The sequence below is a fragment of the Melanerpes formicivorus genome, unplaced genomic scaffold (assembly GCF_026170545.1).
Source record: "Melanerpes formicivorus ecotype bairdi unplaced genomic scaffold, bMelFor1.0.p_v2 SCAF_16, whole genome shotgun sequence".
NCBI classification, from domain to species: Eukaryota; Metazoa; Chordata; class Aves; order Piciformes; family Picidae; genus Melanerpes; species Melanerpes formicivorus.
Genome location: NW_027142368.1, coordinates 8,302,155 through 8,323,249, shown reverse-complemented (window position 1 = coordinate 8,323,249; position 21,095 = coordinate 8,302,155). Strand labels below are relative to the sequence as shown.

At 36.2% G+C, this 21,095-nt stretch overlaps 1 protein-coding gene across 6 annotated transcripts in view; it reads right to left on the bottom strand.

The window, feature by feature from the left end:
• SBF2 (SET binding factor 2) overlaps positions 1-21,095 on the bottom strand; it is a 199,015-nt gene that overhangs the window by 101,124 nt on the left and 76,796 nt on the right. For all 6 annotated transcript variants that reach the window (XM_068148006.1, XM_068148008.1, XM_068148009.1 and 3 more), the window contains exons 3-6: positions 16,712-16,849; positions 6,802-6,915; positions 5,111-5,221; positions 2,924-3,029 (exon numbers count right to left, since the gene is read on the bottom strand). In XM_068148006.1, coding sequence (XP_068004107.1) covers positions 2,924-3,029; positions 5,111-5,221; positions 6,802-6,915; positions 16,712-16,849 — 469 coding nt within the window. The remainder of the gene's footprint in view (positions 1-2,923; positions 3,030-5,110; positions 5,222-6,801; positions 6,916-16,711; positions 16,850-21,095) is intronic.

Below are 21,095 nucleotides of genomic sequence, written 5' to 3'. Positions count from 1 at the left end.
CAAGTTGAGTAGGGTTGTGGTATGTAGAAATTAAAAGAGCTTAAGGCAGAAACACAAGAATGGACTGTTACCAAAGTGATGGAGTAGTGAAATACAACCAAAATCTCCTGAGTCTGAAGAAAGCTACTGTGTTTGGAAGCTGTTACACATACCCACCAACCCACCAACTTACTAATAGACAATGAGAAACAGAAATGTATCTGAAGTCTTCTAGCTACCACAGATCATTTTTAGAAGTAACTTTACAGCTATTATTTTTCCAGCTAAATCTAGTTGATGATATAATTTGTAGGTGGTGTGATCCAGCCACAGGTCTGATTTTTAATCACATTATTCCCATATTATTAATTTTTAAATAAATCAAAATAAAGAAAAGTATGACTTAAAATGTCAAACTGCTTATTATTAAGCTTAAAACCTTTGGGGATGTTTTTCCCAACTGTAGTTTAATACTTAAGTAAAAATAAGGTCTATTTCCAGATATGCTGTGAACTTGGTAATACAGGGAGGGTCATCTGCTGACACAGTATTATGCTGCCAAGTAGAAAAAGCATGATGAGACTGCTATTTCACAATGTTTCTCAAAATAAAATGTTGAAATTACTTTTGTATCTATTCATAATGATAAATTTTGTCCTGCTGCCCATCTTCCTCAAAGAAAGAGCTATTTTTAAAAAGGTGATTTGTACAGTTTCTTAATATTTCACTGGCTACTCTTCCATTTTCTATTAATAATTTAGATCACTTGTACCAGAAGAGAAATAACTGAACACGTCGTTACTTGACAAAGTGCCTAGTCAATATTTGTGTCCTAAACACAAGCATTTGATGAGAGAACTGTCAAAGTCACTATCATACTAGACAACAGAAGCAAAATGTTTTTGCCCAGGCTGATGGAGACAAGTCTGCATCAAGCTCCTGTTCAAATGGAACTAAAGAAACAGAGCAAGTGTCAATATTGTTACAAAAAGGACAAAAATCTTCTGACTAGCTCAACTAGGATCTCCAGGGGAAAGCATTAGGCTTTATCTTAGGAATATAAACTTTTAACAAAGGGATAAGTTAATAGGTGTTACCACATCTGTCTGGACTCACTGCCCTAACAAGAATAAATGGTAATTTATTTCAAAAGGTCTGTTCATATTTCCAGGTCCTTTTGTTATATTCAGGACCATTACAAACAGATATATGTAGCTGTATTAACAACACAAGCTAGTAAATGCAGACAGCAATTTTGCATTTTGAAACAGTGGCCTTAAGATGATGATAACATTTTCCACCTCCCTGTGAAAGGAACCATGTGCTACTTTGTAAAGTGAAACTAGGAAAATACAAGCATTTTTGTGTCCTTATTGGTACAAGGTCATTCTCCCTTTGTGCTGTATCTCTATATACTAGGACAGAAACACTTTGAAAGGGACACCAGCTCGGAATTGAGGCACATTTGCAAACAAAACAAAACAAACCCAAACAAACCCAAAACCAAACCCAAAACAAATAGAGTCATTAGAAATAAGAGGTGGAAGAAGTAAGTCTCTTCTGTGAAGGGTTCAACTTGGTGCTTTAAGAAAACCATTAATTAAAAATCTACCTGCCAACTTGTTTGCCCATTCCTCAACTCAGCTCAGGCCAGTTCTCAAGTAACTGCTACTGTATGCATCACACCAAAGAGGAGAGAGACAGGAAGAACATCTACACAAGACCATTAGCCAAGCTCTTCCCAAGTTTTGACAGTCTTGGAAAAGAAAATTATGCCACAACCGAAAAGAAGCATTAAGACAAAAGTTTGTGTTTTGTTTGGTTGGGTTTTTTCTTTCTTTCTATGAAGCTCTATGATCTCTTCAGGGAAACAGGATGGAAACCTGTAGCTTCTCTTTGTGAACATCTGTCAGGTTTTACAATCATGTTATTTCCCTCAGTCTCTCCCTTCTTCAGGCCAGCTGAAGTGTTACTAACCAGAATTGTGAGCTATGGGTAAGCTTTCCTTTGGCATCTCCTTTTCTCTCTCTCCTTCTGTGCACCATAACTGGAAATGGCACCTGGCAAGCAGGGGCTGACTTCTACTTCTTACAAGCCATCAGGAAGTCAGAAAGACTGGACCTCCAAATATTTAGTGGAACTCAGGGGGAAAAATGAAACCTGAAGAGCAGTGAAACCACAAAACAGAGTGTTTACAACAAGAAGGCTAAAAGAGAATGGGAAAAGGAATATGAGGTGGCAGAGAGAGTAAATCAGGGTAGAGACGCTGAAAAGCATATAGGAGCTAAAAGGCATTACACAATTTCAAAATACAAAAGGTATGTTGAGAAGTATCACTGACTGCTAGCACAACAATTCAGGAGTCCAGGCTACACTCCAAACTCTCCAGTAGTATGCTGCAGTATGTTCAGGAAGTTTCTTGGCATCCACCTTTATACATATACCCATTAATAAAATGTGTTTAATAATGCTAACTTAAATCTTAGATATATGAAAGCAATTTTCAGTTCTCAAGTGGAAGTGTCATAATTCGGTTTCACAAACCATGAATGGAATTTTGTAAAGCTCACTCTGCAAACAGACTCTTACTAAGAATCCAAGAGGAAAAGACAATCCTTAGCTTTTAGTCTGTGCACTACCCAAGGAGTGGGCAATTTTTTTAGATGAATGTTTTTGTAATGAAACACAGTACAGTTACACAGGAATTGCTCACAGTACACTTACAGACACTAGATAATATTGGCGATATCACAGGCAGGATGTACAAAGATAAGAAGAACATCTGATTAGGGGATGAAAGCATTATTAGTCATTCTTTCATTCTAAAGAAATTAATATGTACCATGTAGCATTCTTGGCATGTGATTTGAACTGAATAAGAACAGAAAATACCTCATTCCGTAATTTTAAACAAGAATTTTTGTCAAAGCAGACCTAGACATACCCAGCTGCTGAAAGAGAAGAGCCACACTGGTGCCTGTAACAGGAAGGCTGTCATGTAGAGGAGTCTGTATCAGTTGTCGGTCTCCAGCTCCCAAAGAAAACAATTTCTGTAGAAAGATATTTTCTTAATTGAGTACAAATTTTATTTATACCAAACAAACAAACTCTTGTCATATGCATAAGGGATTCGTCCTGCAAAATCTGTATCATGTATGGAAGTTTCAAGTCACTAAGAATAACTGAACTGACCAAGAGAAATCTGAAATATATTTGAGGGCAATAGGTCTCCTTGAATATACAGCATGATAGTGCCTTTGACTGAATTACCTACATAGTTACAGTTTTGAATGCATTCAACATTACATTTTTAATAACACTTTTAAAAATCTTCTAGGAAAACAAAAAAAGTCTAAAACTTTCTAACTGAAGTACTGTTTCCATCCATGTTTTAATTATGAACATACTTGTGATATAAGGGTATCAAAGAGGACACTTGTACTATTCCTATGTTCCTGCTCTGCATATTAAAGTAGAATTAAAAGTTTGGTTACCTTTCCAGCACAAGACCATACCTCCCTTGAGGAAGGCAGGAAATGGGAGTGAAAGGAATGCATTTGTGTATCACATCCCAAAAAGCATTTTAACTGCAAAGTAATCTTGCTTTGCTCTGCGTAAATCCACATGACATTCAAGCAGAGGGGGATTTCAAGCAGTTACCTCTAATCACTAACTGCGGAATGGGGAACACTTCTCTACACGTAGCAAGTGTGATACAATTCCACTCTGTATGGCAGCAAAGATGTTGAAAATACAGGGGTGTCAAGCTCCAGAGGATGAATAGATGCTTGAAACCAAAATGCTCCATAGAAAATGATAAAATGGTAAGTTTGACATTAGCAAAGTATGCTGGAACTGAAAGAACATTTTATTTAAAGAAAGCAAGGAGAAAAAGAAGAACAGTCAGAGAGAGAAGCATGACTTTTCCTCCCTTTTCTAGTGGAGGAAACAGCCACTGAAGAAAGGCATATTTATGAACTGGGTAGGGGGATAGGGAGGGAAAAGAGAGAGAAAGAAAATAAAATAGAGAACAGAAGATGAGCCAGAAAATCCAAGTGGATAACCAAAATCTGTAATACAAGGTTCAAACACCACTGGTAAAGAGGACTTCTGATGAGAAGATACAATTTAATTTACTGATTTCCAAAACCAAAGGTCTGAGATGCAAATAAACGTGGTTGCCTGGAGAGGAAGAAGGCAGATCTTGACTAAGCAGAGAGGACATAAAATGACTTATTGCACCAGGAAGAATTCCAAAGCATTCAGGGCTATGGGAAAAACAAAGCAATTAAGGATTTGTAGGATTTCCAGGTTGATATCCACAGTTTTGGTGGAAAGCATGAGATTTTAAAATACTACCACTTTGTATGCTTACTTTCCAGAGATGTCTCACAATAGACACTACAATTTCCCAGCAGTGTCACAGCATAAACTGAAGGCAAATCAAGTAAGATCCTAGTGGCTTGTCAGAAACACACAAATGTATAGGAGTAATTTAAAATTCATCAACAAACCTGACCTTCTGCTTACAGAAAACAGGTAAAAAACGGAAAGCACCGTATTTGCTGGAAAGTTTTTGTCTTATTGCTATGCTTGGTCTACATGGAATATTTAATTATAGCTGAGAAAGCCACATCCAAGTCATTTTTTTAGCATTTTTTAAAAAAAAAATTATGACAATGGGCATTTAAAAATAGTTACCAAAGAACAGACAAGTGGAATTCTGAACTGCATCAAGGAAAAGACAGGAGTAAATGAACTGAAGCGAAGGTCACGTCAAAAATGGTGACAAATAATCCTTTTTTTTTTTTAAAAAATGAAATCTGTAGCAAGCAGAAATATTCCTGAACATACATTACCATTGCAAACTAAACTTACACAAACTGCTTGATTTGTTACTGTGCCTTGTAAAAAGCCAACTCAGTGACAAAATTAACCCTTTGACCCTATCCTGGAATGGAATTTTTGCTGTCTTTAGAAGACAGGCCACTGGGAAAGCACTTACAGGCCACAGGGAAAGCACTCAGCTGAACTATGATCTTTTATTCTTCAAAAATATTTCAAGAATTTATTTTTTGTTTTCTTCATAAATTAAATTAACTGGAAAAATACCCTTTTTTCCCCCATTTACCTGAGACCCTCCAGAGGCAGGGACAAGGCATGAACACAGATTTGCAATGAGAGTTTCTAGTGACACATTCAGGCTGTCCACATACACGGTGTAGATTAGGCCAAGGCAAGCCTAGAAAGGTAGATAAAATATATTAGCATGTTCTACCTGGATGGCAGATGTCAAATTACTTCAAGATTGTATTTCTTTTAACTACATGTCTCTTAACAATCATTAATGCACTTCCCAACTGAAGACAAAGTAATCAGCTACAGAAGCAGTTGTTCATTTATAAAAATTAGCTTGGCTATGTATGTGTTGACAGGTGTAGACATACTCTTCTTTAAAGGAGATTCAGTGTTGAATATTTGTGCTTTGTTCATTACACAAAAATTGGTTTACTACAATTTAATTTTTGAAATGATAAAATCAGTAACTTCTTCTATACTTTGAATTCTATGGAACTGAACCTGACTCTTTTCCAGGGTATAACAGTGATGACCCAATGAACTTTTGAGGGTCAGTTTAAGACTTGCATCAAGGATCAACAATTCCATATATTCTTTAACTTATACTATTTATTTCTTTCAGTATAAATATATTCTAAAATAAGCAGTATATTAGCACATCAGGATTTATTTCTTTTCCTCCTTTTTTTTTTAATGGATCCAGTTTTAACTGAGAAATTAGCTTTATCCTTTTTGCTAATGATTCAACGTAAGATGATTCAATATTATGTTCTAAGAATCCTCGGGGGGAAGGAAGAAACAACTCTGCTCCACAGCGTTTTTTGGTGTCTTAACTGCTGTAGTTTCAATAAATTGGCAAATATTTTAGGAATTCTCTGCTTTGAAATAATTCCAACAGAAACTTTTCATATAACACATAGTTAAGCTGTGAAACTCCCTGCCATGGGTTGTTGTAAAATCTGAGCACTAAGAAATCAGACAAACTATATGAAAAAAATCCACTCAGCTGACACCTCTGGTTCAGAATGTCATTTAACTATAATTTACCCTGAATTAAGAAAGTATTTTGTGGAATCGTTTCCACAGCCTGCACTACTCTTAAATACTCTGCTTTGCATTTGTATGGACCACAATCAAGCAAAATACACAGACATTAATCTCACTTGGTACAGTCATTCTTAATGTCTAATATCACCCTAACTGTTGAATGATTTCCTCCTTTGATCTGTAAACTGAACTATATTTGTTTCACAAATTTAAGCTTTCCATTTATCACAGGTCAGTCATAATTCTTTATCAGGTAATCCAGGATTCTAATTCTGTCATGCATCTTAGTTTCATCTGGAAGAGGCTTTGACATTTTGCCATTCATATGGAAGAAAAATGAAGATTTCACTAATAATGTACCAATATATATTAAGTCAAATATTATTAATGTCTTGGTTTTACCTAAGCAAATCTGGGTTTGTCCTAATGATTCCCTTTATTATACAATAAATTGATGCCAGAAAAATCTGTTTCATCTTCTATGTAGATTTAAAACTGCTTGAAGGATAAAAGAAAAAAAGCACTATGGGGGCCACTCACTGTCACAGGTCCTGAATTTGATCTAAGCCTACTTTGGTTTTAAAATTCCCAAATCAATCCTGAGATGTTTTAAATCAAAAGTACTGTCACTGCTACTCATTAAAACCAGGTTTGTCTCCTTACACATATTATGAATGACAACCACAAGTTCTTTACCCTGAAAATTTCTGGATAATCTAGTCTGGACACCAACACCAGGCTTTTAGGAGCAAATACTTCTGCAGGTGGAATTAAACCAGATTCCTCTTCGCCTTCGATTTCTTTTGTTCCCTTGAAAATAGAAATGCTTAAATTAATAGGCAGAAAGAAGCTTCAAACTAAAGAGTTAGCATTCTTACAAAAAAAAGTTAACATTTTTCAGAGCTTTAGAAAAGAAAATACATTATCTGAAAGTGGTAACGAAGGTAACTAACAGGAACACATGCCCATGGTTGCTCAAATTCCTAAAGACTCTAGATAGAGTTCAACCTGTAAAAGCTCACCTAGGAAATCATGCATTAATATACCTAAAAGAAAGTTCTGAGACAACAGTCAGGACAGCGCTCACTGTTTCGCATTTCAGACAATGGATTATAGAACAAATTCTCTCACTTCAGTGTTAGCTGATTTACAATCAAACACAGTAATAATTATGTCATAAAAGAATGTTTGGTTGTTCCACTCCTATCATTCAATTTTCTTACAGAATTTCCACTAACATTTCAGCTAAAATAATCTACAAAGCCATCTTTGGCCTGACCCAGCGAATTTGGAATCTAAAGGAATTTCTTCACAAGAAAACAAGTTCAGATTTCTCAAAAAAAATCTCTTAAACTTACAAACCATTAAGTTTCTGGTTAAAAAAAAAAAATATCAGAGAAGGGTACAACACAGACAGATAAACTTGCAGTTGTTCATGGGATTGTGCAATGAGCTATAACCTCCTTGCCAGCGTGTGCTATTGAATCACAAATATTTTATTATTCATGGCCTAAACTAAAGATGTCACCGAGTATTTTCATTTCTAGAATTCCACACATCTTTGACAAATCTATTAACTAAGTTTTCCAATGACAGAAAGTCCATGCTTTCCAATTCTTGCATGTAATTCCCTCCACCCCCGCATCATCCCCCAAATTTCCAAATCATTTCATTTGTTCTCTGACCATGCATTCTTCTATGCAAAAATCACTATATTAATTAGGAATACAAGAAAAAATTACTTCCATTTTCATATGACAACATGGAATGTTTGCCTTAATTTCTGTCATGCTGCTAGTCATCATTCCAGTTTATTTAATTTCTTTATTACTTTTTTAAAATCAAACATCACTTTTCTATTAAATAGAAGAAACCTGATAGACATGCTCTTAAAGGCCAGGAATGCTGTGAGCTCATGAGCTTTATTTCACAACCTCGGTTCAGAATGGAGTTTCTTTAAGCAAACACATGGATCCAAATAAAAGCAGTTCAAACAAAGAGAGCAGAAGTCCTTTAAAAGATTACTTAATAAATGCTTGCAATTATAAAAAAATGTTTAGTTATAATAGACTTCATGTAGGATTCTGACTGATAGGGCTGCATGGGCAAAAGTTTGGAAACCATCACCCTACAGTATAATTGTTCATCTAGTTGTAAACTAAATAGGTTCCTTCCAAAGCACTTGTTTTATCTCATGTAAATTACTTTCCACTTACACAAAATACTTAACTGCAGTCCTATTCTATTCAGTCTTGTCTGCCTGGGTCAGCAACAAATGATGGCAGCTTAAGACATGAGCAGGAATCATCATCACAATCATCTGTATACCACTTAATTGGTTTTTCCTCCACACCAAGACCTGTGCTTTATTGTGTAAATGTTCTTCTCAGTTGTAGCACCAAACTGAAAAGGTACCTTTGAAAAGGCGCAGTAGCTGGGTTATCATTTACAAGTTGGGCTGACAGCTACATGGTAATAAAGCACTACTTCCTAACCTGAGCCACAGCTGAAGACATCTTCTTAGAGTCTTTACCCACTGTTCTTCCACCATGCTGTCACAGCTGGCCTTTCAGGCTTTAATCCTGACCATGGGCATGTGTCTCTTGGAAGCTGTTCATGCACATTCAGGTTCTGTCAACCTATGCTAAAGCACTTCTCACACAAGTCCCCCTAAAGATAGATAGATACCTGTGCACACATGCAACTTGGTACTCTATTTTCATACCTACATAGAGAAAAAAGTACCTGTAACTATTGAGCTTTTTATAAACAAACTAAGTGAGATTCTGGGCTAAAAGTTAAGTAGTATTTACATATGCTGTAACATCCTTTGTCTAAGCATGGTCTCCCCAACACCCAAAAAAACCCCACAACTGGACACATGGCAAGGGTGACAGAGCACTGGAACAGGCTGCCCAGAGGGGTTGTGGACTCTCCTTCTCTGGAGTCTTTCAAAGTCCACCTAGATGCATTCCTGTGTAGCCCTCCCTGGGTAATCCTGATTTGGCAGTGGGGTTGGACTCTATGATCTCTGTAGATCACCTTCCAACCCCTGACATTCTTTGATTCTGCGATATAAGCATCTACTTCAGAAAAAAAGGTTCATCTATAGCTTAGTACCCTATATTGGTAACAAGGGGCCCCCTGAACCAAGGGCAAGTTTAGCACTGCCATTCCTCCAGTGCATTCTCCTTGTCTCCAGCAATCTGCAGCTGAGCAACTTCCTGATCTGGAGAGAGCCTACTATCTGAAAAGAATGGTTTAAAAGGAGAGTACTTAGGTTTGTATTAACCAAGTTATTTTAATTGAAAGATATGCATGCTATTTTCATGCATACGACAAGTCACAACAGTATATATATACACATGGGTATATACTCGCCTTTGTGCATTAATTCTTAGCTAAACAGCAGCCAATACAGATGTAGTGCACATGCTTAATCTAGTTTGCATCTTATTTCTAGGCAAAAATTGTGATTCACAAATTAATAAAGAAACACAGTAACTCAACCTTCACGTGTTCATTTATTTCCAGACATTACAATGTTGTTAAGGAAACCTTGTACATTACAGTTCCCTCCTCCTGCCCACCTTGGAAAGGTGTCAGCCTTTCTAAAGGGCAATAGTGAATTCTAGCAATAAAGGCAACAGATTCTGGCTGACTGATTATGGACCCTGACAGCATTAGGAGAGAAATTAAAACAATTAAATGCAGAGTACTGCATTTCTTAAGGCAAGGGCATATGGAAGCTTCTGTATGTTCACATGGTACTCAAATAATGAGCATTCTGAGTGCATGGACAGGAAGAAGGTTTCCATAAAAGGCCATTTTTACAAAATCCACTCAACTTCAGATCAAGTCATGAATTAATTCATAATGAGATTCCATTTAAAACCTTCAAGTGCATAATAGCAGCACAATATTGAACCAGTTACACTATAAAAACACTCTCTTACTTTAGAAAGACTTAGTGAAAAATATAGTGTGACTAGTCATGTTTCTTCCACTGCTAAAGGTTCTGACAGGCACGCAGGCACATTATTAGGACTCAGCAGACTAAGTAGATAATTAATTTAAAACACATGACTTTTAACCTACTTTTCAAGGAAAGTATTCACAGCATAACCATTCTGTAGCAATAACTAAATACTAAGTGGTAAACCCGCAAACTTAATTCTTTCTATTTACACTTTTGCTCAGACATATGCACATTTGGGGGGGTGTTGTGATAAAAATCAAGTAAGTGACCACAGATCTATTTTTAATTCCCTTCTTTCTTTTTTAATTGAACAAACTTCTGGGACACACGAAAATAACCTGATTTATTTTCACTCCTGGTTTCAGACTCAACCTCAGGTTATGTGGAATAGACAAAATCCCCATAAGGAGCAAACAGCTTAATGGAGCTATGAATTAATTTCATTTACTCTAGATTTACATCTAAGTTAAAAACATTTGTGGATCACCTGATGCCTGATAAGGGTTGATCTCACACTCCAAGTTTTCTATCATGTGGCAAGGGACCATGAAACATCCTCCTGCTTCACACTCACTGACTTTCATAGAGAACAAATGTACTGTCAGTCATGTTTGTCTGATGAGGGATCTGGTTTAAATGCTGCACATGGAAAAGCAGCATATAAACAGGCATTTTGATCTAAACTTCAATTTCAGCTTCAGAAATTATGTTAAAACTCTTAGTAGAAAAAGGTGACTGATTTTGTACTACTGCTGAAAAACTGCAACTCGTTTAAAGGCAAAAGATGTGGCAGGCAAGAGAACAAGTGCCAGCAGCCAGTTTTACACTGATTAATCTTTTTTTGTTTAATAAAGATATTCATTGCTCTGATCTAGCCCTTACATTTTAAGGTTTCCTCTTGAACTTTTATAAAGCTAACTTTGCCACAACAATCATACTATTCTGTCAGCTCTGTTTCTAAACATTGACAACTTCAAAACAACAATCTAGGCAACAATTACATTAGGAAGTGAATATAATTTTTAAACATGAAAGTGACCTATCAATATAGTCAAAAAAGTCTACTGAATGTAGACTCACACTGCTTGAGAACACACTAGGATTTTCTCTATCAATGTGGAGCTGAATTACAGCACACATGAATCATAGCTATCCTTCCTCTCCTCTCTTTCCAAACTCATCTTCAGATTTCTCTGAAGTCTGAACTGTTACCCAAGAATCTCTCTGATGGACTATCAGCTGTTCACCCAGTCTTCACTTACGTTGGCTCTGAGTCTCCACAGATGGACCACAACATTCTTCTGGATCTTAAAACCAACTCTGTGGCAGACAGTTCTGTGATTTGCCTTTTTTTAGAGATGCCACCCATTTTCATGAGAAAATCCAGGCACTCTGGCCATACATTTCCACTCCAGAAGCATATGCTACTGCAGTCAGCACATTTAGTTCTGATTAATGTTGAGCACAGGAAAAAACAGATTTATCTTCATATCAGAAAGATGAAAACAAATTTTAACTGAGGTACTAATAGAAAAGTTAGAAAAAGACAAAGCATTACACATAGTTTTACCATTCTGAAGGCAAAAGCTGACAGGGATTATTTCAAATTCAAAAGAAATCAAGTGCAAACAAAAAGTTAAATTAGAATTGTACTTTTATTAATTCACCAACTCCTAGAGAGAGGATGAACATTTCTTATTACAAAACTTTCACTCTAGTACTTCATTACAACTGTCAAAACTGGTTTGCCCTATGTAAAACTTTGCACTGAAACTGTGCCAAGTTCAGCAAGCCTGTTGTTTTGCTACTAACTGCCCAGCAAAGAAGATTTAGAGACCATGCATAATTTCCTATTTTAAGGAAAATTATTTTAAGTTAACTTTGGTGCCAATTGCTCATTTGGGACAGATCCTACTCTCTCCACGTGACTTAGCCTCTGCTGGTCTTATTTGCAGCCAAGTACACTCTCAGCTGTTTTATTAACAATCAATGGCCAAAAAACATTCAGCATCAATTAATTTTATTTACTTTTTAGTTTACACAAATGCATGTATCCAATAAATTCTAGCACATGTATGAAAGTTAAAATAAACTAGCTGACAGCTTCCAGAAGACAAATCTGCATCTTGCTTACAATCTGCTGAACTAAGCCCACAGGTGAATAGATCTACTTTGCAGCTTATCCACATGCACACAATCGTAACACTACTACTAACCTTGTAATGGAATAATTTTTTACCAGCATAGAAGCCATTATCATGACTTAACTGCTAAACAGGATAACCCCCCCACCTAGAGGAACTACCTAGAGTAGTTCCTGTGTGAACTACTCTAGGTGATCCTACTCTGGCAAGGGGGTTAGACTTGATGATCTTTTGAGGTTACTTCCCACCTCTAACACTCTGTGATAAATTATAGTAATGCACAGTAGGGATTCTATCAACTGAAAAAAGGCCAAAGATAGAAAATCACGTGAAGATCAAATGTCAAATAAAGCAACCTCAAGTGTAACAGGCCAGCTCATTGGCACCTTAAATCCTACTGACACTTCAGAGCATTCAGATAGGACAGAGTTTGCATCGCACCTTCCAGTATTGCACAAAATTTACACCACCACCATCTATTACATGTTTACATTTAGTGCACCTCACCTCGAGAACCCCAGGAAGTGCTTATGTGTGTTACTATCTAATACACTGAAAGAACTCTGGAATAAATGTAACTTCAGACTCATACTTTCCATCTCTCAATACCAGCCTGCACAGCCATACAGTGACGGGCGTCTCTGGAGTAGGCTGTTGGCTATGAATACCTTGGAGATGTGGGCAGTCCAAGGTAATGCCACTGCAGCTGCCCTACATATGCTGAGATTCCACGGGGCAATAATCAATAGCATGAACTAACTGCTTTCAATGCATGAACCACAGCATTGAGTAATGTTAAAAAAATATACAGTAACAAGTCTTCAGAAAGAACTATGAACATGCAAATAGCCATTCCAAAGATTAGTGTTTATTGTATCTTTCTGAATTTTCCCACAGGAGTAAAGAGAAACAGGAGACCTTTACCCAAAACAAGCTTTTTCACCCTGCAGCAGCATGAATTCCAACTGGGGATGTGTGTGCCAAAGCACGAGCCAGGGGATAAACAGGACAGGAGAAACCACTGCCAAAGTTATTATTAGGAGGATGAAAATATGCCTTCTTCTGTACAACTGTTCTCACCTTACCTTTAAACTCTGGTCTAGATAGGATCTCAATATTTAAATGGACATTAAAAACACAAGTCCATTTCTTATCATATAGAACATCAGCTGCAACATTCTCCTTACATAGGCACTGAAGGGAAATAAGGCATTACTTTAATCTCTATGCTACCATACCATCCATTTTCAGCAGGTTTTACAATATGATGATGTAATATACTAAACGTTATTCTAAAAATTGGGAGGATTTTTCCAGACAATGTGGTTTGGGACACTGACCATAGGAAGTCACTTTCAGAATACATTCAACATTTGGGATAAAACTCACTAACATAATATCTAAAGGGGGATCAGATTACATACTTCAAACTGTGTTCTCATCCTCTGCTAAAAACGAAACGTCAGTGACTCATCAAGTGGCATGTGCTTTAACACAGTAGGATCACCAACTCTCCAGTCCAAGCACAAAAATTAGAGCTTTATGAAGCACAAAGTAATCTTTTTGGCAGTTTTTCCACTGGACTCAGGAAATATTTGTGAATGTTGTGAATCTGCCATTTTATGGTTTGGGATTTTTACAATTTCTTTTTCCTCTTTTTGCAGGGGGACAGAGAGAGGAAGAGAATGTGAATGGCAGGAAATGGGAGACTTGTGAATTATTATTTATGTGCCTTTTCCAGAGTGATATATTTAAGCTTACCAACTTTGGGGTTGCAAGGCTGTAATGTACATAAGACAACACAAAAGAATTAGACATTCTTGTAGTAAGATTGTTCTAAACAAATGTTTGAGATTCTGTGCTGATGTCATTAAGCAGATTTTCTGTAATGCAAGGCTCAGCTACTGGCATAAATCATTCTCTAATTTGTTGATGGTGGGACTGGGGAGAGAGGATTAACTTCTCCCAAAGGGCAAGGCAACATACAATTTGACCATTAGAATCCCAAATGATGCGAGACAACATTTTCTAAGAATATTCTATTTATGGTGCTCTTCCAAGCACTGTTAGTATAAATTCGAACCGTGAAATTGGTAAGAAGCACAGTTGAGGTCAGCAGATGTTTCTGCTGAGTCAAAAGTATTACATGAAGTCTTTGTGTCCTAAGTGGAAATATCCAGAAATTGCTATTAGAAATAAGAACTGAATTTTAACAAACAGGGTATACACCACACAGAAACATACGTGTGGGGGGGGTACACATATATATATATATGCACATTTTTCTGAGGGCTAATAAAGTTACATACAGAGTAACTGAGTTTCATGGGTGAATTCTCTATATCATTGCAGTTTAATTAACCACAGACACTTCCAAGTAGTTGATTCCAGGATTTTGTGAAGACCATTCTGCCAAGCCAAACATCTAAACAGCTCTAGCTGAATTCTGCCCAGTCTCCTGTATCAGCAAGATTTACCAGCTGATGGCTACTGTAAAGAAATTAACTCATCTTTTTTGGAAATAAAAATCTTACTTTCAACTAGTAAGTTATAGCATTTGGTCAAAAAAACCCTGAACTGTATTTAGCAGTGAAATGCATGATCCAGATTTCATTTCACGTCCTGGACACTGTTTCTTGGACTGTTTGTTTAGTGAGGCATCCATCTGAACAGTTAAGTCAATATTCCTTTCATAGTCCAATACTTCATAAGCTTATGTTTCATTACAGATTGTACATGTGCTGAATTCTTGTCTAATGACCATGCAACAGGGCACGTTCAATTATTCTCTTTGGGTTTTAGAAAGAAACAGGAAGTTTGGCTATAAACAATGCAGTCATAGAATAAATATCACCACAGCAAGTTCATCTGAAAAATATGCATTCTTTACAACACAGCCAGGAATGGCATCACGAGAACCAACATCCTGCAGTTGTTGTGGAGTTTTTGGGGGTATTTTTACTTTTTATACTTTGAATTAATACTTGGGCAGTATGAGGAAAAAAAAACCTTCCAGTTTAATACTGGATGTTTTGTGATGAGCATTACTTAAAAGATGTGCATAGTAAATCAAAAGCAGCTGCTAGAAACCACAGGATAAACAACAAGTTTGCTAAATTTAGTTTATGTTATGAACTACATAGAGTGGAGGAAGAGTTAGCCATTGAAAATTTTTATCAGCCAAGAAAGAATTACTATAAAATATTTCCCTCTACTTGTAAAGGAAAGATGACAGGTAATTTGAAAAGACAGCATTTTTAATAGGAAGATCATTTAATCTACATTAAAATTTAAGACTAAAACATATCTAATTTGTTGTTACATTTCTGCTTTTATATCCTCTTAATAATCAACTACAATATTCACCTAAACTGCATCATTAATGAAATAAGAACAACTATTACTCTTGTGGCTTCCAACTATGCTCAGAAAAAGCACCACATTATTCTTCCAACACTGCATATTCTAATTTTGCTACAAATAGAGCAACATTTCAACTCCAGCATAAAACAGAGTACACCAGGAATATTAAAAGCATTTGCTTAAAATAAACAATAATGTTACTGTTCTTCACCAGAAGAGCAGAAAAATTGCTTTACTTAGCCAGCTAATTAGTATTAACTCATTTTAATATACTTAATGCCAAGGTTTTACTTCTTTTTTTAAATTTTCATATGGGAAATAAAAATATTTCAAAACATAACAATAACAGTTCACAATTATATGTTGGATGTTTTCCCTAGGTTATAGCTTCTAAAGATTCCAAGTATTATGTCACAGCAGAGATTCTGTGAAGTACTTTTCCTCAGCTGGGAAACAAAACGTCTATTTTTGAAAGACTGAGGTTGCCCAAAAATAATTAACTACATGTTTAAAAACAAACACTGCCAAGCAGCTGACACCCAAACTCTGACCTGCCTAAAGACTGAAGAATTACTCTCTTAGTTCTAAAGTCTTGCCATTTACACCCACGCAAATCTTGCCAATAAATGCACTTACAGAAACATGCATACACTTTACAGCACAGTTACACACATTGGTCCTCTACTGGCCTGATGGAATTGCCAGCAGAGGGAGCTAAAGTGAGTAAACCGTTTCCTAGAACAAAGATGAAAATCATTCACTCTACTGTCAAACACGGAAGTACAGGAGAGGAACACTCTATTGCCTGCCCCATTAGGGAAAAAACCAAACAACAAAACAAAACCACCAACAACAACACATAATGGAGAATAAGAAATTCTATGAAATGGTTTTGGCTGTTGTTTTGTTGGGTTTTTTTCTTGTTTATCAAAGAAGGTAAAACCAGACTCATTAGTACTAACTAATTAGTAGATTAAGCTTACCTTAGCACATGTGTGACATAAAAAAACATCCTTACCATAGACAGGAAAATATTTTCTTAAGCTGTCTTCTACAACATGAATCTACTGTTTCTAGGAACTTTTTTCTGTATTTTTGCTCCTTATTATAAAGTTTTTACCTGTAGGTTAATCTCTGCTTCGTAGAAAGTTAAGCAGGAACAGTAGTGCCTCTCTGAGTCTATATCAGTCAAAACCACCACAAAGAACGTTGGCTGTTTTCTCTCTTTCGAAAGCTGCCATCCTCCAGGCTGGCAAAACTAATGAGAAAAAAAAGAAACAAATTACAGGAGGCATTTAGTTAGGCAGTTCTATAGATTCTTGCAAGAAGTGGGGAAAAAATATTTTTAAACAATGCAACAGATAATGCTCTATCTGCAACAAGAAGGTAATTTCATTTAAAGTGAACATATGCAGGGTAGTAAGATTTAGAGAAAATGGGCAAAATTCAGGTTGGAGTTGGTCTGACTAATACAGATACAACTCTACAGATACAGATAATCAACTCTATGAATGGAAGACATCTTTGAATTCATTATTTGCATGATTACCTTTGCAGGGTTTAACAGACAACAAGAAGAATGAAAAGACACATTATTCAGGTTTCACTAGGATAACATGATAGAATTTCTAGCTAAAATTGTGTCTTGGAATGCATTTACAGTTTCAATTTCTTCACTTATTTCTCTGTTAATTCATCTAATCAAACATAGATACTTCATTGATACCTAGCTGCAAAATTATTCACTATTTACTCCTAAAAGAGATTATTTATAAAACAGTATTTTTCAGTCATTTATTATCTCTATAAACATCATTATGAGCATTTGATTCTTTATAAGCAGTTGTATCATAGCAGCACTATGTATTTTTAGCACCCCTGTGAAAAGTATGTTCGAGTTTCATGACTTCATGAGTCTAAGGGACAAAGAAAGTGACTTGCTTCTCAGAATCAAAGAGGTTGCAGATCTCCATATACTTTTTATATACTTTGAATGCAACATTTCAAAGCTCTTTCAGCAAGGAGCAATAGTTAAGAGTACACATCCAAAAAGCCTAAGTCCTTTCAGTATTTGTTCCTTCAAGCTGACGAGGGCAAAGGCAGTGCAAGTCACTGGAAGCAAAGATGGCAATTCTAATTTCAGAAGAGATGCATACACATCACAAAGGCAATGTGCACGGTTTTTCTTCTTTTTTAAATGATTGGAGCACGACCTCAGTTAACAACCTGTGCCCAATACTGGAAGAGCATTGCTGAAACTCAGAGATCAGGTTGCTGAAGATTCTTGACATATCCTGTATGGAATTTCATAGTCACTGTTTCTCTTTCTTTAGAATGAAGGCACACGTAGGAAAAATTCACAAGTACCTTATTATCAGCAAAACTATAAACCTAGAATTTACATGAAGTGAAGGTAATAGTTTCTGTTTGTATCAGGAATATGTAAAAAAGAAAAAAACAAAAAAATTCAACAAAACATTTCTGGAATTGTTAAACAAGGCAGATACCAAAGGAACCAGAGATAGAGCTGAAGATGTTGTGCTTCCAGCAATCGCTTCTTTCCCCTGAACAGCTGCTAAAAGCTGAAAGAACATGAAGATTAACATATAAACAAACATTTACTACAGATTCCTCTTTAGAATCTCTACAATAAAACCTGGGTAGTCAGTCTTAGGTGAACAGCAGTTAAAACTCTGCCTTTGATATACAGTTTATTTTATGATCCTGGGGGGGGGGTGGAAATCTTCAAAACCAAATTTTTCTTGTGTTACATTCTTCAAATTCTAGATAGTCAGCTTAACACTTCTGAGTCTGTATCCTTAGATGTGCTAAGCAACCCCTCCTTCATCTGAGAATAACTGTTCAGAACATCAAACAGTACTCTGAGAAAAGACATCCTAATCATTCCAAGCTAAGCATCCAGTATTAGTCCATGATTTTGATAATACTGGCCTAATCTTCCTTTGTTTTTCCTCCCATGTCAGTTAAAAATAAGATACCACTCATAATCTTGCAGGACTGCTATAAAGATAAGGTAATATGGTAAATATATACAGACATTATAACAAAAGTGTAATTAAAAAGTCTGATAATAAAAGCATTAGAGTTCTGTGTGTATTGCAGAGTTTTGGTTGGTGTGTAGTAAATAAAGCTTGGAATGTGTAGCTCAACTACAATAAAATCTCCAAAACTCTGATTAGCTATTTGTTTGATGAGTACGAGTCAAAACGCAAAGAATGCAGTGGGATTCTGTCAATAAATAAAACCTTTCCACAGTACACTATTAAACCAGAATCATCCATACAAAGTAGGTCAAATTAAGGTTGCTCCTGCACTACTATGTCTGGCACTTCTTAAGTACCAAAGTTTACAATCTTAACACTCTTTCCGTTCTGCCAAATCTGCTCGTTCTGACAGGAGATCCTTGCTGGTACCATTGCTCTTTAGCTTCACAGGGAATTTCCCATCTCACACCTATAAACCACAATCTATCAGATTTCTAAGTGGCTGGAAAGGCTAGACAAAAGACCATTCTGCACACACCAAACACCATCTTTCTAAAGCTACAGATTTGGTATACTCAAATTATCCACAAACAGGATATTCTGCACCCAAATGACTAATACATGAGCTCAGGATGTGTGGCTTACACACAGCTGATTTTCATACTGTATATGCAGAACCTACTAATCTTGAACTGTAAAGTATTTGTAAGTTCACGTTAAATACAGTTTTTTTTTTTTAAATAAAAAACATTTAAATTAAATCTTTTTATTGTAATAATCCATTATTAACAGGTCTACTGCATAAAATCCATACCAACATCTACCCTAAAGTGGAAAATTCAAAGGGCAAACTGACAGTTCAATTTTGAACTATGAGAAGCAATGTGGACAGGCTGCTCACAGTAGCAATCTCTCAGTCTTTCTGCACATCTAAACGCTACCCAGGTGAGTGAGAATTCTCCCCAGTTTTACATGATCTTGTGTATAGCATATGCTTTCTAGTGTTAGCTAGTTTACCAGGTAACACCAACTAGTGATTGCTAAGGAAAAGAGCTGGAGTACACCCAGTAGTTACACAGAGAATTTGTGCTTTCAAATAAACTGGAAGGAATTTGTAAATACAGAGATCAAGGATAAAGACAACATGCTCCTCCAAGAGATTAAACAATGAATGATTCTCTCAAGTCTCCTTAAAATAAGGTAAAAAATATTAGTGCAGTATTTCAAATGCAAACAACATTGAGGAGAACTTTCCAAATTAGTATAAATACAAGCTACTATCCAGTATGATTACCAAGAACAGGAAAATGTTTCCTCACCAAACCAGATGCTATACCAAAACAGACAAAAACACCACTATGAATGTAATTCAAAGGTCATGTGCTTCTTCAGTAAACAAGAAAAAACCAGGAGTTTAAAAATGCATGTGCTCCCATATTGTTTCACTTATTTGCCAGAATCTCTGGAACCAGAATGTAGCTTCTATAGAAGACACTGAAATTTAGAAAGAATCAGACTGTCTAACTCACTATTCATAGAAATAAGCCTCTAATAGCAGCAAGTGCTTCACATCAACTGATTTCTAAAATCGGGTGCAAAAATCCAGAAGCTGCACTGAAGAGTAAGTTACAGATTTTATTCAAGGTACTGAAATGACATTTCAAGCATTGTTTAAAAACACAGGTTCTTTGAAGCAAAGAACCTTCTCTTAATTATTTTCACAAATGTCTTCAAAGTAAACAAGAAACCAGACAGACTTTAAAATGTCAGTGTTTTAAAATAGCATAGCTGGATTTGTTACTTCAAAACATTTTGTACATCATCACCACAACCCTTCTCTTTCTAAAGCCTAGATGTGATTGATGTTTAAAAGTGACACTTGTTTATTTTTTGTAACCCCAAACCATTATCTCTGCTTGATTCATACATTTGTTTCTTCTTTCCTACCTAGAGCCATAGCTCTATGTCTTGCCCTGTCCCTCTCTATTACCATTAATCACTTGCATAAACCAGCTTGTATCTCAAATACACTGCATACAGCTTTGGTGTCTAGAATCACACACCATTCTGAACTGGAAGGGACCAATGAGGATTGAGCCCAACCACTGACTCCACACTGGGCAGCAAGTTAAGTGATATATCTTAGAAGTGCTGTTCAAATGCTTCTTTAACACCAACAGGCTTTCAGCCATGACCACTTCCCTGGCAGACACTCTAAAACCTGTTGAAAAACTGAGAAAAAATGCAAAAATAGTCACAGCTTCTGTTAGAGCACTGGAGAAATTAGGATGCAGGAAGAAAGCTTACTGGATACTGTGGAAGTAAACACTAAATACCGTTATTATACTGAACAACAATTATATAGCATTCAAAGTTCATTAGAGAAAAATTTCAGTCACCCTATCTTTACGAAGGCAGAACTATATTATTTGCCCTCCATGTCTGTTGATCAGAAATTACTCATTGCTGAATTCATGTTAGAACTTTGTCATTTACCTC